Raw genomic sequence first — 14,548 nt, forward strand, 5'->3', positions numbered from 1 at the left:
GGATCAACCCAAAGCCCCATGCATGCTAGGTAAATGCTCTACCACAGAGCTACACCCCCAGACCCTTCTGTCTTCTTGAAGTGGAACAGGTATGACATGGATACCTAATGCCTGTGGTCTTACTGTTTTCATTGGTGTCTTGTGTGATATTTTAGTAATGTTTTTTATGTTTCCCTCTCTTTGTTGTTCTTTCCTACCACCTCCCTTTCCTCCAGCAGTGGTATTGGCAGATGGAGCTACAATTGTGGCCAACCCTATTAACAGTCCATTCAGTGCAGCTCCAGCAGCAACAACAGTGGTGCAGACCCACAGCCAGGGTGCTAGCACCAATGCACCAGCCCAGGGCTCCTCCCCCCGGCCAAGTATCCTCCGGAAGAAACCTGCCACAGATGGGTGAGTAGACCCAAAAGTGCCAAGTGACACCACAGGTTCTAGATATACTAATATAAACAGTAAGCTCTCATATCCAGTGCTGGTAGCAACCTAATCTCTCTTCTCTGTGGCATTTTAAATTTTCCTCCAAAACAACTTGACCACAGGATTATTCAGTAGAACCTTATCCAGCTCAGACTATAGGATATTAAGAATCCTCAAGTGGGTGGGATATCAGTTATAACTATCTGTTGCATAATGTTATAGGAGTTCTCTCTTGTACTGGAAATTTAATCCTAGAACCTTTTTCGGGGAAAGAGGGATACTGGGGATTGAACTGAGGGGCACTCGATCACTAAGACACATCTCCAGCCCTATTTTGTATTTTATTTAGAGACAGGATCTCACTGAGTTGCTTAGTGCCTCATCATTGCTGAGGTTGGCTTTAAACTCACAATCCTCCTGCCTCAGCCTCCTGAGCCACTGGAATTACAGGCATGCACATCACATGCAGGCTTAATTCTAAAACCTTTAAAGTAGCTTATAATTAACTCTCCAGACCTGTCTGGGTATTAAATTAATGCATGCTGTATATTTTTTTTCTCCTCATTCAACGAGAGTTGTTGTTGCTAAGGGCAAGCAGTTTTCAAAGTGTATTCAGACTCGTTTTTAGTAGCAGGTTGTATTCTGTATTATGTAAGCCTCTTAGTTGGTGGGATAGGCAGGAAGGTATGTGCTGTGCTTTAAAACATTCCAGTGGTGGGAAATGAGTAGCCACATTTCAAAGTTTCTATGGCTCAGCTGGGTTGATAGCATCCCCATCAGAAGATTAAAGCTTAGCACAAACTTTAATTGCTGGAACTAGGGTCATCCAAGGTTTTTAGATGCACAGAGCTTTGTATGTCCTGAGTTCCTATCTTTACTCATTATGAATACTTTATAAAGAAGGTCTTTTTTTTTTTAAAGCATATTTCAGGCCTTGATGAAATAACCCTATTGATAAAGCAGAGCTTATAATTAAGATAGCAAATTGATCATGCACATCTAAATTTCTCCCCCTCTCAAAACCCTGTGGAACTTATTTTTTTTAATTCTAATTAGTTATACATGATAGCAAAATGCACTTTGAAACATCATGCATAAATGAAGTATAATTTCTCATTCTTCTGGTTGTACATGACATACCATCATACCAGTCATGTAATCGTATATGTACATAGAGTAATAATGCCTTTTGAAACTGGTTATTTTTTTAAAGAAAGATTTTATAAGGATGGGGAAAACAGCAGAGGTCACAATAGCAACAAAACATTGAAGCTGGAAGGCGGCTAGGCAAGTGATCCCAACCTTAGCTGTTAGAAAGCTAAATCTTAAGCCTACAGTGGAGGAAGCTAAGAGCATCCATTTTTAAAATCTGTTTGAGAAGCACTTAGAGCCCAAAATACTGTTCTCTACCTGCACTATGGGGTACACTGCCCCTTCTTGATCCCATCAGGAATCTAAAGGTGCAAACTCTGCAGATCATCCACTAGGATCAACCAGCACAGTGGAGGCCACAGAGCCAACCATGGATGGACTTCATACACTTCCCAGTTCAGTTTCCCCATTTAACCTTGGCAGTTGAGCTTGACTTGGTAGAGAGAAAATGAGAGAGAACTCTGCTTTCCTCTGGATAATCTACCCAACCCAAGGGGGAAGCTTTAATGATATTAACACTAGGGGGGTTGCCTAAGTACAGGGGCTAGATCATGCACCCTCCAGTGAATATTATGGTAGACAAGCCCTTCCACACACTCTGAGCTTCCATCCAGCTTTTTTGTGCCCCCTACTGTTAGTCATGATTATGCCACCAAGCATAATCAGGTATCTTAAGGGTCCTCTAACACTAGAAGACAGAAACCCTGATAAATGTGCCCTTAAAAGTACTTGGAAAAATGCTAAGACTAGGCAAGGAGAACAAAACTAAAAGTAAATGAACAAAGACAAAAGCTACCAATAATATCTTCAGAAGGACAAAAGGAAAAGATGTAGGAACATGGTTCTATACAAAAGGACCATCCCAGAGGACAAGAAAAGCTGTCTTGAAATTTAAACTGTGATAGTAATTGAAATAGAAATTGAAAACTCAGAAGGGTTTACAGATGAGAAATCTAAAAAGTGGAGTAAAAAGGCAGGAAAAGAAGCAATTGAGGAGCTCCAACCTCCAATTAATGGGATTTTAATAGGAGAGATTAGAGAAATGGAAGAGAGTCATTTACAGAGTAACTCACAGAATATTACCAAAACTGAAGGGCAAGAAGTGCTCATTGTAGATAGATGGGTGCAATAAATCCACACCAGTAATTTGAAGTTTTAGAACAGCACAAAAGGAACTGCCCCTTCTTCCATACTTTGTCACCTTCCAAAGACCCTTCTGCTGTGTTCTCTGTCATCAACAGAATACTCTGTGCCCTTACCTCCTCTTTATCCATTCTTTTTTGCTTTAAACATGAGTCTTTCTTGGGGACTATACTTCCCCTGCAGGTCTCCAAAGTGGTGACTCTGTGTCTTCTCATCCAATCACTTGGTAGAATTTGGGTAGGTTCTCATCGGGCCTTGCTACCATTTTCAAGCCATTTCACCTCAAGAGCACTTCATCTGTATTTAGATTTCATACTTGTATTGGAAAAAGTACTTTTCATGTAGTCAAACTATTCCAGGCACAATGAGAAGTATACCAATAACTGAAATAGAGTATCTGATTTTAAGTTCAGTGTAACTAAAATGAAATTATAATACAGGTCTGAGGGCATAGTTCAGTGATTGTTTGCCTGACAGTGCTGGGTTTGATCCCCAGCACTGTAAAAAATAAAAAGAACAACACATTTTGTTCTCAGTTGCACTTGCCACATTTCATGTACTCAGTAGTGCCTGTTGCTCCTTTTTTGGATGGGGCTGATCCATAGACTCAATGAAATTCAAGTTTAGTTTTGCAGTATGTTTGTGTGCCCTTCAGGACCACATGCCTGGCTGGCAATTGTGATGGTAGCATTCTTGTCTTTGCCTTCAATATAAGCAAAAATGAACTGGGTGTGGAGGTACACACCTGTAATCCCAGTGACTGAAGCCTGAGGCAGGAGGATCGGAAGTTTGAGACCAGCCTCAGAAACTTAGACCCTTAGCAACTTAGCAAAACCCTTTCTCAAAATAAAATAAATAAATAAATAAGAAGAACTGGGGATATAATTGAACCCCTGGGTTCCATTCCCAGTGCAAAAAAAAAAATTGTTTTTTTAGCTCTTTGGCTGCTCAAATGTTTAAGTGCTTCTCTCCCTCTGCCCTCCCTGAACAATATGTATACATCACTGGCATTTTACTGACCTTGTTTTCTATGCTCTTATGTTCCATAGCTCACCACCTTTTTCTACCTCCCTCCCAGCAATTTTCAGCAGGCCTCACATGAGTCTTCCAACCACTTGTCCTAACCACCTTTTCATTGCCCCTCACTGTCTTCCTTGGCCTCTTTCTCTGCTTTCCCAAATCAGTCTGTAATCACTTCACTCATTTCCTTGTATACTACCTCAACTTCTTTGCCTTCCCCTTTCCTTTGTCAAAACACATGCTCTTCCTCACAAATCTTACCTAGCTTGGTCAACAAATCTCTTCCTCTCTTGCATACTCAAAAGCAATGCTCTAGAGGGAGCTCTTCTTCCACTGTCTTGCATATCAGCAGTTTTTTCTTAGAGGACCTTTCACATAAAAAATATAAACATGCTATCATTTCTTTCTTTTTTATTTTGAAGTGCTGGGAATCTGGGGTCAAACCTACGGCCTTCCACGTGCTATTCAATGCATGCTGTCATTTCTTCTGTCTTAAAAAACATTGTGTTGAGCCCATGTTTCTTCACCTTGTACCACCACCATCCCCTGCCCTTTTTGTTTGTTTCTCTTTGCAAAGAAAATAAAGAGTTATCTGCCTTTGCTATTTCCAATTCTTTTGCCAGTCTTCCAGCATTTTCATTGTAGTGTACTGCCTAGATAATGTGTATATAACCTAATGAATTGATACAAAGTAAATACAGTATCTAACCACTACATTATTTACCACAAAGTAACTAGTTTTTGTAAGGTGTGACCTCATAAATAGAATCATATACAGTATTATGCCTTTTTTCACGAGTCTGAATTCTTTAACTTAGTTTTTTATGATCCATCTATATTATTGCATTGATTATAATTTTTTATTGCTATATACATCCATTATATAATAACCATATAGTTTATTCATGAATATTTGGGTTGTGTCTAGGTTTTGCCTATAACGTTATTCTGAACATTTTTGTGCATGAGTTTTCATGCACACATGGATACATCTCTCTTTCGTATACTGAGAAGGAATTTGCTAGGTCATGGGGTTTGCTTATTTTCACCTCTTGTGGATAATGTTTATGGTTTTTCTAAGTAGTTAACAGACATATACACTCTAACCAGCTGTGAGGAGCATTGATTCGTCTTCACTTAAACTTGCTCCTAGCACTCTTAAGTTTGTCATTTGGGGGTTTATAGTGATGTCTCTACTGAAGTTCTGTTTTGTTTTTTGTTGTTCTTTTTAGATATACATGACAGTAGAGTGTATTTTGACATACTGTACATACATGGAGTATAACATTTTTGAATTAGGATCCCACAGTTGTACATGATGTGGAGTTTTATTGGTCATGTATTCATATATGAACATAGGAACGTTATGTCTGATTCATTCTACTGTCTTTCCTATTCCCATTCCCTCTCCCTTCCCTTCATTCCCCTTTGTCTAATCCATTGAACTTCTATTCATCTCTCCCCGTTCCTTATTATGTGTTAGCATGATATATCATAGAGAACATTTGGCCTTAGGTTTTCTGGAATTGAATTATTTCACTTAGCATGGTAGTCTCTGGTTCCATACATTTACATGCAAATGCCATAATTTCATTCTTTAAGACTGAGTAATATTCTAGTGCACGCACGTCGCACGTGTGTGTGTGTGTGTGTGTGTGTACCATATTTTCTTTATCTGTTGAAGGGCACCTAGGTTGGTTCCATAGTTTAGCTATTGTGAGTTGAGCTGCTGTAAACATCTGCTGAAGTTTTTTTTGTTGTTACTTTGATTTTGTTGTCTTATTGGTGAAAGTGAGGAGTTGGAAGAAAGGTTTATCTTGCTTTTTGGATTTTTTTTTTAAGTTTAAACATAATAAAAACTTGAATGTGTAAATATGTACACCCAGATTCAATCGTCAGCTTATCAGCTAATCATCAACTGTGTTTTATGTATGTGCCCAACCAACACCTTCTGTCATATATATATATATATATATATATTTTTTTTTTTTTTTAATGCTACCAAGGATTGAACCCAGGAGCACTTAACCACTGTGCTACATCCCCAGCACTTTTTAAATTTTTTTTATTTTGAGGCAGGGTCTCACTAAGTTGTTGAAGCTGGCTTTGAACTTATTATGATCCTTCTGCCTCAACCTCTGAGCCACTGGATTGCAGGTGTGAGCCACTGTACCTGGCCTGTCATGATTTTGAAGCAAATTCTTAGCATTATATCATTTTATTTGTATATGTTTTAACATGTCTATTAAGAGATACATACTTAAAAATTTTTTAAACCATAACTTCTTAATGTCAACAAAAACCAGTCATTTTTGTGGTTTCAAATGTCACAAGTTTTGTTTTACATTTTTTGAGTCCATTTCTTTATTTGAATGACTTTAATTTTTCAGTGCTATGAATCAAACCCAGGACATGCTAGGAAGCACTATACCACTGAGCCACTCCTTTAGCCTACCATTGAGCAACACCTCTAGTCCTGCATCAGTGTTCTGCACACATTATGATTAGTTGATATGGCCCACAAGACTATTTTAACATATAAATTTCTTCCATCTCTTTTTTTTTCTTGCAATTTTTTTTTTTATTGTAAACAAATGGGATACCTGTTGTTTCTCTGTTTGTACATGGAGTAAAGGCATACCATTTGTGTAATCATAAATTTACATAGGGTAATGTTGTTTGATTCATTCTGTTATTTTCCCTTCCCTCTTGCAGTTTTTTCACTGAAGAAACTTGATCTTCTGAACCTCACTCTCTGAATGTTGTCAGTGGCCATGACTATTGTAAGAGTTTCCTATGGTCATTATAACAAATTGCCATAAGTTTTGTGGCTCAAAACAACATAAATTTGTTACCTTACAGTTCTGGTGACTAGCAGTCTGAAGGTTCTCAGGGCGAATCTATTCATCTTCTGTCCTAGCTGCTAGTGGTTGTCGGCAGTCCTTGCATTTCTTGGTTAGAAAATGTACATCACTCCCATCTCTGCCTCTATTGTCTTATACTTCATAGCCTTCAATGTCCTCAAACTGCTGTTTTTCTGAACTTGTCTCTTGTCTCTTTCAAAATGGCGATTTGGAAAATCCTCCATATTTACATATCTGCGTCTCAAACATCCCTCTCCTTTCTGTTTTAAGAGTACCAGTAATTAGACTTAGGGAGTGCCAATAATGATATTATTTTGATATTTGTAATTTGCAAAAACTCCATTTTCGGGTAAGGTCACATTCATAGGTATAAGGATTAGGACTTGAATATGCAGTACCTTTACAGGAATTCAACAGACTACACCTATAGAGTAGTTGCATTTGTATTTCTGTCCTTTGCATTTTCTATAAGTTGTTAGTTAAATCTAAAGGTTTGATTAGATTTTAGAGTTACTTTTTTTTTTTTTAATGTGGTGCTAAGGATCAAACCCAGTTCCTCGCATGTGCTAGGCAAGCACTGTACCACTGAGCCCCAATCCTAGCCCTTCATAGTTCTTTTACCAGGAGACATGAGCTGTCTGGTAGTTGATCACCCTTTTTTTGAGATATTAGCAGCCTAATAATTAGGCATTGAAAAATGGCATTTTCTACTTCTAGCTATTTCCTCTTATACCAGCTCTTGTCTGGCATTAGTTCCCACCACTCTACTCAAGCTGAATGTGTGAAGATCACTTGTGACATCCACATTGCTAAATTCAGTGGAAAATTCTCAGTCAGAGCCTTACATGGCCTCTACTGCACGATACAGTTGATCTTAAATGCTTCTTTGATAAGTTTTTTCACTTAGCTTCTGAGAACCTACTCAGGTCTACAGAGGCATAATAAAGATCATAGCACTTAATGTGCATTTCATATTAATAACATTAGGTAGAAAGGAGGTGCGTAGCATGCTGGAAGCAACAGTAAAAGAGTCACCATGGTTACTTCATGAATAGAGATGGCAGGAAGTTAGTAGGAATGGGGAAAAGGATCTGTTGCATTTTGTTAAAAGCCTTTAGTAGTATTTGACTTTTTAAATAACATCCCTGAGTTATATGATATAATAAAAATCCATGTTAAAAATACCTAATGAACATAGTACTTTTATTTTGCCATGGGTATGCCTGACAAATATGTGTTTTATACTTCGTGTCCTTTAATGCCCTCAGCCTGCTGTTTTCTGGGTTTGTCTCATCTCTTTCAGAATGGCAGTTCGGAAAACCCTCATTCCTCCTCAGCCTCCTGAAGTGGCTAGTCCTCGAGTAGAGAGCTCCATGCGGAGTACATCTGGGTCACCCAGACCTGCAGGGTGAGCACATAAATGTTCTTGCCACTGTTACTTTCAATTATACATCTTTATGAAGGGAAGAGTCTAATAAGTGTGACCAATTTCACATAGTTTCCTCTTGTGCATCTTTTTATATGACCTTTCTGACTGCATGACCTCAACGGAACTCTCGACTTCTCAGATCTCCATTTGCTTCTTTTATAAAATTAGCCTACTTATAAAACTACCTCACAGGATTCTTGTACATTTAAAGGAAATGACACACTTAAAGCACTGGCACAGATGTCGTAAACCCCCCATCGTTACTTCTGTCAAAAATGGAATTGCAACAGTAGTCAGTGCTTCTTTTCTGTGCTCCTTTTCTTCTTAATTCTAAAAGTAGTGTATTTTTTGGAAAAAACACCCAGACAACATAAAAATATTCAAGTGTGAAAAGCCAGGCACTGTAGTGCACACCTATAGTCCCAGCTAACAGAGGCAAGAGGATTGTTTAAACCTAGGAGTTCAAGACTAGCCTAACCAACATAGTGAGACCTGCTTCAAAAAAATCTTCCATTGGACAGGAGGTGTAGTTCAGTGCTAAAGAGTACTTGTCTGGTACACATGAAGCCCCTAGTTTGATCCCAAGCACTGCAGATGATAGATAGATAGATAGATAGATAGATAGATAGATAGATAGATAGATAGATAGATAGATAGATAGATAAGATAAGATAGATAACCAATCAAACTTTAAAATGAAAGGTGGTGTGTGTGTGTGTATTTAATGTATGAAGTAAAAATCGTTGTCCTTTTCCCCACCCACATTGCTGGTCTCACTGCCCAGAGTAATATTAATTGGTAACACTTTGGAAATATCTTTCCATGTCTTTTTCTATGTATACATGTAGATAAGTAGATTTCTTTTCATTTTTGTTTTTGATATGGGATATCATTGTATTGCCCAAGCTGGTGTTGAACTCCTGGGTTTAAGTGATCCTCCCACCTCAAGAGCTGGATCTTGGACTACAAGTGTGCCACCATGGATAACAATTCAATTGATTCTTTTTTCATTTATTTTTAATTTATTTATTTTTGCAGTACTGGGCCTTGCACATGCTAGGCAAATGCTATATACTACTGAACTACATCCCCACCCCTTTTTTTTTGAGACAGGCTTTTGCTAAGTTGCTCAGGCTGACCTGAAACTTCCTCAGCCTGCCAGTAGCTCAGATTACAGGTGTATGCCACTGTCCCCAACTTTAATAGATTCTTTAAAATGGAGTCTTGCTGGCACAATGGCATGTGCCTATAATCACAGCTATCTATCTATCTATCTATCTATCTATCTATCTATCTATCTATCTGTTATTTATTTGCAGTGCTTGGGATCAAACCAGGGGCTTCATGTGTACCAGACAAGTACTCTTTAGCACTGAACTACACCTCCTGTCCAATGCCAGTGTAGGCAAATTAATGAGACCTTATCTCAAAAATAAAAAATAAAAAGAACCGTGGGTGTCTTAGTGGCTTAGTGGTAGAGTACCCCTGAGTTCAATCCCCTATACCACAAATAAAAAAATAAATATAATTTTAAAAGAGTAGGGGTGTGACTGAGTACTAGAGTGCTTACCTAGCACACATGAGGCCCTGGATCTAGTCTTCATAAAACTTCATTTAGATAGAAAAATTATGAATGTATTGTTTTTTCTAGGTATCTTTTGGGAATCTGGGGATACATTGCAGTGACACAAAGTATCCATTCCCATTAACCTTACTTCCTATAAATGTAGAGAAATAAGAAATGTATTAGGAAAAAGAAACAGTATTGAGGGAATAAAAAGTAGTGGAGAAAAAGCTGATGATTTACAAAAAGGTTTCTCAGAGCAAAGGTAAAAAGCATGAAGGAATACACCGTGTGCTCCTTGGTGTCAGAATGTGTCTGGCGTAAAAAATGATGTTGGAAGCTAAAGCTGCAATATGATCCTTTGTTTTTGGGGGGGGGGGGGTATTGGGAATTGAACCCAGAGATACTTAACCACTGAGCCATATCCCCAGCCTTTTAAAAAATATTTTATTTAGAGACAGGGTCTTCCTGAGTTGCGTAGGGCCTCGATAAGTTACCGAAGCTGCCTTGAACTTTCATCCTTCCTGCCTCAGCCTCCCAAGCTGCTGGGATTACAGGTGTGTGCCTGCTCCCAGCTGCAATATAATCTTTATCACTGGAAAGATTATAATTATTGTGACCTGTAAAACCTTCTGTGAAAATACTTTAAAAAAAAAAAAAAAAAAAACTTACTGTCGATTATAATAATGTAAGAAAAATGGGGAAAAAATGGTGAAACTATTTACTTAGTTTAGTGTAATGTAAAATGTTAGAAACACAAGAGTGGTTGCAACCATTCTTACCGCCTTTTCATTTTATATAACTTATGATACAGAGCAAAAATCCTTCTAAGCCTTTGCAAACTTTAATGTGTATGTGTGTGTGTGTGTGAGTGTGTGAGAGAGAGAGAGAGAGAGATCTTGATGAAACCCAGGGGTACTCCTACTGAGGGACATCACCAGCCCTTTTCAGAATTTATTTTGAAGCAGTGTCTTGCTAGGCTGCCATGGCTGTCCTGAAACTTGTGATCTTTCTTCCTCAGCCTCCTGAACTGCTGGGATTACTGGCATGTGCCACTGCACCCAGTTTGTTACACTTCTTAACAAGATAGGACCCATTGCTAAGATTTTATCCTTTGCATATTCAGTGTTGTGAAATATCTCCCATAGTTGCTATAATGTGAAGATTTTTGCCAGCATCATTCCTGGGTACTTTTTTTTTAAGTGGAAGAACTTTTATTTTTTATTTTTATTTTATTTTTTAATTTTGAGACAGGCTCTTGCTAAGTTGACAAGGCTGGCCTCAAACTTGAAGTCCTCCTACCTCAGCCTCTCAAGTCCTGGAATTACAGGCATGCACCACAAAACCTGGTGGTACTTCATTCTTTTCATCAAAGCCACTTGTCTTTGCTGCTGCTTAAGATTCTGGGTATATATTTCACAGCAGCATCTTTTTTTGTGCTAGCAACTTCACAAATATATAAGACCAGTCATATGCATGCAGTTTTATCCAAGGTAAAAGGTTTTTATTTTTTCTGGTTACTAATATTTTCTGTTAGTGTGGCAGATATCTTCAACACTTTGGCCTTGAATGATTGTGATTTTTTAAAAATTACTCTTTTTAGTTCACCTCAATAAACTGTCCATTTCCACCATAGCTTTCTATGAAAATTTAGTTACATCTAGTTTCCCTTCCACAGCAGAATCACTTTTTGAGGTGGGGGTGTTGTTTTTGTTTTTGTTCTTATTTTGGGAAATTTTTGCTGTGTTTTTCATCTTTGTTGTCCAGTTTTCTCTCAGTCCTCCCTTTTTGTAAAATTTCACTTGGATTTATTGCTGGGGAAGCAGAAGAGCACACCTGCACACGTTATTGCTTTCACGAACCTAGAAATAACTGATTCAGATGTGCAGTAACTGATCACCACTAGACTTCTAAAGAAGTGATATGATTGGTCCCTGATCACGATGCCCATCTAATAGTTTCATAGTGATTTGGGGACTGTAGAGCTAGTGCAAAGTTTGTATTTTTATGCAGTTATTCATAGTGAATATACAATGGTTATTAAAATTTGAATAGTATTATTAGAGGACTGGTATAATAAAGTTTAACATATATTTGTGAAATTCACACATATTGACATGCAAAGTATGTATGTTAGGAATACACATGAATAGTAAGGAAGAGCAGATTAGAACAAGGGGGAGAGTTATACATGATGGTTTAGAGATGGTATCAAGAGTTCGTTTTATAGGACCTTGTGCACCATTCTAGAGCTTTTGAATTTTATTTTCAGAGAGACCCATTAAAGCCTTAAAGCATAGGAATGAAGTGATTTTTCTTTTCTTTTTTTTTTTTTTTTTTTTTTTTTTTTTTTTTTGTATCAGGGATTGAACCCAGAGGCACTTTACCACAGAGCACATCCCCAGCCTATTTTATTTTGAGGCAGGGTCTCTCTTCTAAGTTGCTCAGAGCCTCACTAAGTTGCTGAGTCTAGCCTTGAACTTGAGATCTGCCTCACCTTCCTGAGCTGCTGGGATTGCAGGTGTATGCTAGTGCCCCTGACTTAACATATTTTTAAAAGGAATCACTCTGGCCAATGTGTTTTGAATAAATTGAAAGGGTGAAAGCAGGGGGACACCAAGAGAGAAATTATAGAATCTTTTAAATTGTCTTAATAGTTGGAGCAGTGTGAGTGGAATGAAAGTCTTAAGAAGTGTTTGAATTCTAGGTATGTTTTGAAAACACAACTAACAGAATTTTCTGATGGAGTGGAAAGAAAGGGAGGAGTCAAGGATAGCTCTAAGATTTTGCCTAAGCAACTACTAGAAAATGATATTATCCTTTCTATAATAAGAAAAGTTATAGGAATAGCAGTTTAAAAGGAAAGCAAGAAGATTGATGTAAAACATTTTACTTATGCAATATCTAAGTGATTAGGCACTCAGATGTCAAGTACACAATTGTATGTAAAATTCTGAAGTAATACAGTTCTAGAATTGAAGATGAGATTCATGCTGGTTATATAGATTTGGGAGTTGTAAGACCTATAATCTTTAAAGCTAAAAGAGTAGAAGTAAAACAAGGATCATGTCCTAGGACCTGTCATCTTCAGAGGTCAGGAAAATGAAAAACCACCCAAGGAGACTGTATATTGCATGATGTTCGTTGGGGTATTGGTGCCATTGTTAGTTCTTGGCTGTTGAATGCTTCAGTTATTTCCATTTATTACTGTAGTAATACTGTCATGAATCTCTTTGTTCCTCCATCATTGAGCTCCTTTGCAGACATTCTCTGATGTGTTTCTGAAAGTAGCATTGTTAGATGAAAGTAAATGTGCAATTTAATTCTGGTTTCCAATCATTGTACCCATTACATCCACATGAAATGTATGTTTCTATTTTCTCCACATTCTTGCCAACATTTGATACTATATTTTTGTTTGATTTGGGTTTTTTTTGGCATTACTGGAGATTGAACCTACAGCCACACATGTACAAGTGCTCTAGAACTGAGATACACCCCTAACCCTAGTTATTTTAGTTTTAAATGAATACATTGGTTTTCATTGTTTAAAATGGGTTTTTTTATCTTTTCTTTTTTGAAACTGGGGAGAAAACTTTTTACCAACTATATCCCAACCCTAAAATGTATTTCTTAAAAAGATAAAATGTGGACTTAGTTTTAAAGTGCTAGAAAATATATCTAGTTCCTAAAGATGAAGAATAATATACCAAGAAGTATTCAAGTCTCCCTTTTGTAACAGAAGATGCCAAAATTAGGTTGGGGAGGGACTATTCGCAGACTCATTTTGGACTTAGTGTGATTCAGAGACACTGTGGAGGTAGGGCCCCCACACAGGCACCCAAAGTGGCCTTATATGAAATAGTCATTCTGCATCTGTGGCATCTGAAATATGAGAGTTGGATTGTGAAAAAATAATTTGCTAGAGAAGCAGCTTCCCCATGTTCCCACACCCAAGGAAAAGGAATCTCATAGAAATGACTTTTTCGGGATAACCTAACTCATTCTCTGATGAGGAATAATAAGAAAATTGATATGAAGATAAAACAGAGAAGAGCAGCAAAGTATTACTAATTTGCTCACTAAAACAACTCACCAGGGGACATGAGATTTGTAACAAAGCACTCCATCAAGACCCGGGTATGGTGGTACATGCCCATAATCCCAGCAATTTAGCAAGGCCCTAATAAGCAACTTAATAAGATCCTGTCTCAGAATAAAAAAATAAAAAGTGCTGGGGATTTGGCCCAATGCTGAAGTGCCTCTGGATTCAGGCCCTAGCACATGCAAACAAACATTCCATCATGAATTTTAACAACTTAATGAAATAACTATACCTCTATGAAGGAAAACACAAGGATGAAATGCACAGATTCCCAGAGTAAATAGAAAAACATACGGAGATGACACAAGTTGACAAAACTCAACAAAGAACTAGATGATGCCACAGAATGAAGGCAAAATTAAAACTGCAGAAAGCAATATAAAATATAGACGATGAAAATGAAAAGAAAATCCATGCAGACATGCTATGGTAGAAGATCAAGTATATCTCATAGTACATGGAAATGACCTCATTATGGGTTGAATTTTGTTCCCCCAAAATTTCTATGTTGAATTCTTTATCCCCAATACTTAAGAATGTGACCAGGGTTGGAAATAGGGTCATTGAAGATATAATTAAAGTGAGTTTATACTGGAATAGATTAAGTCCCTAATCAAGTATGTCAGTATTCATAAAAAGGGGGAAATTAGGACAGACACAAACACAGGGAAAACACTATATGAACATGAAGGTTGGTACCAAGGAATACTAAAGATTTCTAGCTAGTCACCAAACTCTGCAAGAGAGGTATGGAATAGTTTCTCTCTCACAACCCTCAGAAAGATTCAGCCCTGCTGACACCTTGATCTTGGACTTCTAGCTTCCAGAACTATGAGAAAATAAATCTGTCATTT

General features: G+C 37.6%; 1 protein-coding gene across 8 annotated transcripts in view; it reads left to right on the forward strand.

The window, feature by feature from the left end:
* Positions 1-14,548, forward strand: part of SAP130 (Sin3A associated protein 130) — a 77,528-nt gene that overhangs the window by 40,548 nt on the left and 22,432 nt on the right. For 4 of the 8 annotated variants that reach the window (XM_079130436.1, XM_079130437.1, XM_079130435.1 and 1 more), the window contains exons 14-15: positions 216-393; positions 7,900-8,004. In XM_079130436.1, the coding sequence (XP_078986562.1) occupies positions 216-393; positions 7,900-8,004 (283 nt within the window). The remainder of the gene's footprint in view (positions 1-215; positions 394-7,899; positions 8,005-14,548) is intronic. The other 4 variants (XM_079130434.1, XM_079130440.1, XM_079130439.1 and 1 more) reach the window with 3 other exon arrangements.

This window comes from Sciurus vulgaris (assembly GCF_902686455.1).
Source record: "Sciurus vulgaris genome assembly, chromosome: 3".
NCBI classification, from domain to species: Eukaryota; Metazoa; Chordata; class Mammalia; order Rodentia; family Sciuridae; genus Sciurus; species Sciurus vulgaris.